At 35.7% G+C, this 4,991-nt stretch overlaps 1 protein-coding gene across 1 annotated transcript in view; it reads right to left on the reverse strand.

The window, feature by feature from the left end:
• The window catches only part of LOC128876531 (WW domain-binding protein 11-like), a 44,398-nt gene that overhangs the window by 18,158 nt on the left and 21,249 nt on the right, over nucleotides 1-4,991 (reverse strand). Inside the window, exons 3-5 of the mRNA XM_054122985.1 lie at nucleotides 3,259-3,290; nucleotides 2,691-2,778; nucleotides 853-932 (exon numbers count right to left, since the gene is read on the reverse strand). Of these exons, the coding sequence (XP_053978960.1) occupies nucleotides 853-932; nucleotides 2,691-2,778; nucleotides 3,259-3,290 (200 nt within the window). The remainder of the gene's footprint in view (nucleotides 1-852; nucleotides 933-2,690; nucleotides 2,779-3,258; nucleotides 3,291-4,991) is intronic.

A 4,991-nucleotide genomic window follows, 5' to 3' on the forward strand; every position in this document is an offset into this window, starting at 1 on the left:
ATACTTTTAGGCAGTAGAATTTTATTAGACTAGAAGGTTGTGTTCTATCTTGTATATAAGGAAAACTGCGGTTGACCAGTGTTTACATTAATGTATTCAATTGTACAATTGAAGACTGCGGCATAAAACACAGCTCCAGAAATGAAGAAGTTTGAGGAAGTCGAAATTCTGTACTTGATTAGTAAGGTGTGTAGTTCACTCGAAGAGCAATAAATGAGAAATACGAGCGGCATTAAATAAAATAGGTGGTTAACAGAGCTCGTACAAGAATTTCATGTCGAGTTCTGCTCGCACTTCTGCATACGGTTTGAATGACCGAGACGCCCACGATAGATAAGCAACTAAATGATGTTTTCAATGGCACGACGTCTCAGCGCCATGGCGCTACCTGTTACACCTTGGAGTCTAGAATTTCAGGCACGAGTCTCTCCTTTCATTCCCATTTATGCGCAAGCATTGTTACTTCCATCTCGGATACAACTGACGATAAGCAGCAATTTCTTTGATTTACATGTGTAACAAATAATGGATATTCCTGAACTTTTCAAGAGAGGAAAATCATTTATTTGAACCACTTCGTGGTCAAAGAAAAAGCACTACTTTATAAATTATTCTCCAAAAGTGGCTTTAGGACTCTGTTTTTTAATCAAACAAAAATGGCATATAATTGATACAGTACAAAGAAAGAACAAGATACTAAAGTCATCCTTGGAAAATCTTATAATTAGTAACGGATATTCCATGATATAATTATCGACATTGGGACGAACTTTTAAATAAGAATTGACTGTGAAACAAACTAAACACATTATTTCTTTAAATCAAAAAATTGTGAAAGGAAATGTTACTTACTTTTTCACCACGTCCATGGAGGGTACCTCCCGCCCACGTACCATAATCTTCTCGTATTGTACTCCAGAATTTGTGAATTCCTGAAGCAAAATGGTACTGGGAATATATAACTGCACGTTTCTTATTTTTTAACGATTGCAGAGTGCGTTTCCAAATATTCACGTAATGGAACCTGCCTTTATGTCTTTCTGTCTCGCGTTACTATTATTGTTATTGCAAAGTGTAACACACTTCCACTTCGATACTCCGATAATCAACATCAATGTACTTCGATAAAAGAGGAATCATTTGGCAGAGCTAGGTAAAATTTAGAAAAATAATATATCACATGCTATTTTAAATAGCAAGTTCTTGGACTTTTAACGAAATATATTATACACAAAGAAATGACAAAACTAAAATACAACTGTAACAATTACCAAACTGAAACACTCTTGATATAAAAAATACCGTTGAGAAGGGTGCTAAGATTCCTACAAAAAATCTGTAAGAAGAATTACAATTCTTCGTCTGAATTAACGAATTTTCCCATTTCAGGCAGCACCGTTCACAAGTCTAAAAATCGAGCGTTCCACGAACGACATCATTATCTATAATGCGCTCTAATTAGGCGACACCAACGGATTTTCGTTTTAATTATCGACGCACCGCGGCACCATTGAGGCCGGAGGTGTTTTAATACTGTTAAAATATTTTCCCTTGTAGATCCCAGGCGTCTAGTGGCAAATGACCATCCAAAAGGAAAACGAAAAAAAAGCTAGGAGACAATCGAATAGTCTCGACTCCGGGACTTATTAATATAATTGATCGGTCCCAGGTTGTGACAGGCCTAATTCAGAGAATGGACACACGAGTGGTCGAGTCGTCGGCAAGTCGGCTATTCCCGAAATCTAATAATATGTTCATTAGCCTCTTGCTCCCCTACCCCTCCGATCCCCGTTACAAATTAGTCGGGCCCGTTTGACCGCTTTTAAATACCAAATAAAGTCGGAACTGACCCAGAGGTAATATTAGGTTCTTGGTGAAGGAGCACGAGGTAAAGTGAAAAAGGTGGAAAAAGGGAAGAGCAAGGCTGGGGTGAAAAAGAAAGAGAAACGATAGAGAAACGGAGATAAGTGAGCGGAGGAACCGTAGGCAAACATCTTGGATATACAGGGTGTCCTGTATAAAGTGTTACAGACTGACTTCTTAGAAACTGTGGAATATCGACTTCGTTTTTAGATTATTTACATTGCAACAACATTTTTGGGGGGATGATTGTCAAAGAGAAAAAGGGAGTTCTTGACTCTGTTTTTTTTTTTATTTTTTTAATGGAAGGTGGCTCTAATTTTTTGTTACTTTGTAAATTTTCTTAAATTGAACAGTATTTACATGAACAATTTTTTTATTTAAATTACACGTAGTTGCGAAGATGTTTTAATACTGCTTTCGGGAACTTTACTCTTCGAAAAGATGGATTTATGGCACTTTAAAATGAATAACTCGTGTGTAACATGAAATAGAGACATGAGAGTAACAATGGCTACCGACTTGTTTTTTAATTTAAACGCGAGAATAATTTCTTGCCAAGGTTCAATTGAATAAATTGTAATTTTCGTCACCTCGAAATCATCGGAACAAGTAAAATCCAAAAGGGGATTTAGGATTCTATATTTTAATAACAAAATACACCTGTCACCTAGCTCCTTGGCCTATCGTTTAATTGTAATCACGTGTATTTTCGTTTTAAACGAATTCCATATCATATGTGTTTTATTAAAAAATCCTACAGTCCTTTTTTGGAAAAGACTTTTATTAGACTAAAAGGAAATCCGAATGTTATCAGTGTGTTATCTCACCTTCTCGTCATAGTAACGATCCGTGTTCGTGAGGTCGACGATGTACTTGAGACGTGGAAATGTCTGCACCAGCATCGACGTTGTAAATCTGTAACAACAAACATGGCGGAATTATAATGCGCGCATCGAGCATCATAAAACCTAAGTGTGACGTCTTTCTTCGGTGGTTAAGGGAATAAAGAATCATGTTCCAACTCTAGAAGTGCTCTTATATTTAAGAGTCTTCTAATGACTGCGATTTGGACGATTCTGTGCAGTGGGTGTAGCCATAATCATAGTACAACCGAAATAGGGGTGGATTCTTTTTATCGAAATAAATGAAAAATTTAGAGTAAAGATTTTTCATGGGAATCTTCGTTTAGAGCCAATAGAGTTTTAATATTTGTTATATAAGATATTATTAAGTTAATAATTGTTTAAAGTATTAAAAGTTTTCACCTACTATTGGCAAATGTTTTAGGGGGTGATTCCGAAGACGAAAATATTTGAAATCGAGTTTGAAAGTGCATTTGAAGTAAAAATACTTGAAATAAAAATAAAATTAAAAGGATTATGCTGTTCTACTCACCGTTTGTCCGGTTCCAAGTTATTGCATACCGCCTGCAACGAGAAAAAAGAAAAACTGGTCAACTAAATGAAATGATACGCGAAACAATTAATAAATCTCGAAAGTGGTCTGAGCTTTACATGTATGCGTTCAAGATACCTTATAACGAATTCTAGTGGTTGTGTTTGAATAACTTTATTCTTTACCAACTCACTCGTTTAATAACCTCTATCGAAGGATGAATAAGATAAAATTCTAAATACTATACTTTCTGAACAGAAAGCATATAAAAATCTTTGATTACTTCTGAAGTACTACAAGTACTTGGTACTATAATATATAATATATACAAGTATTACAATACTCGTAACAAGTATAAGAAACAATACTTGATAAATAGTATATACACAGAGTATTTACCTATAATGGCAAATATTTTAGGGCATAATTGTCTGCATAAAAATAAATGGAGAACACCTGCAACGAGATGCAAGTATAACACAAGATGCAACTGCATTTCTGTTATCGTTCTCATCATTCACTCCAAACTTCTACATTTCTTCGCTTCTTTTATTATTCATTTTTTTAATAAACGATACACTACTTAGCAACTGACGCTATATACCATGCTGTTAGGAAATTCTTATTCAATTCCACCATTTGGAAACGATTGACACAAAGTCGGATGTGCCACGGTCTATGGATACTTTATCACCGTAGTTTGGATAGCAGAAATCACAAAACGCGTAAATTGAAAGTTTCTTCCTTTTGCTTGCAGGATCGCACTCGCTATGGGTGGGCTAATGGTAATTAGGGGTTTAGACTCCGCGATCCGATTGACTGGGCGGAGAGATCCTATCTACGGATGAGTGCGGAATGAGTATCGGTCGCATTAATAACGGGCTCGTGGTATGGCTTTTGTATCCAACCATAATAATCCGACGTTGACTAGGCGTGGATCTTTCTCGTGCCCTAATGGTAGCGGTCTCATAGTTGCTTCCACCATAGGAACGCGTAATCCCATCACAGTTTCGTGATTGACAAGCGCGACTATGTTGCCCGTCAACCTCTCATACGAGATCGTATACAATTTAATAGTAAATGTGGACAATCGATCGAGTGGATATAAAAGTACGAATATACGAGTCTATTAAATGTAGTTATTACTGCGAACGAATAGTTCCATGGTAATAATTGGCTGGTGTATACAGAATATTTAGCAACTAGTAACAAATATTTTAGGGGGTGATATTTGGTACGAAAACAAACGGAGAATTTTGGAATAATAATATTCTGGTACTGTGATTTTTAAAAAAATAATATTTTGTTAATACAAAGGGAGTACGGATGAAATATTTACTAATCTTTAGCATATCAATTATAAGATATTCCTCGTCTGCATTCATTCAATGTAACATGCAATGTAAAATTCGACAAACAATGGCAAAGGAAATTTTCTTTTCTTTACTCGAGATTCGTGTCATAAGCTTCAAATAAAATGCTACTTATTGGACATACACGATGTAGGCCTGTGGCTATTCTTACTGTCCTGTTGTGAGTTGGCTTTATTATTATTAGTGTATGATATTTGGCTGACCCGTATACAGTTGAACCATATTCTATTTTCGTTCCTATTAATGCCCGATATGTTTTTACTAAATCATCTGGTCCATTCCCAGTCGGTAGGACACTTTCTTTTTTAGAGAGCACAATAAATGACTTATAATATAACCAATTCTTATTCCTTTCATTTT

The sequence above is a fragment of the Hylaeus volcanicus genome, chromosome 5 (genome assembly GCF_026283585.1).
Source record: "Hylaeus volcanicus isolate JK05 chromosome 5, UHH_iyHylVolc1.0_haploid, whole genome shotgun sequence".
Classification (NCBI taxonomy): domain Eukaryota; kingdom Metazoa; phylum Arthropoda; class Insecta; order Hymenoptera; family Colletidae; genus Hylaeus; species Hylaeus volcanicus.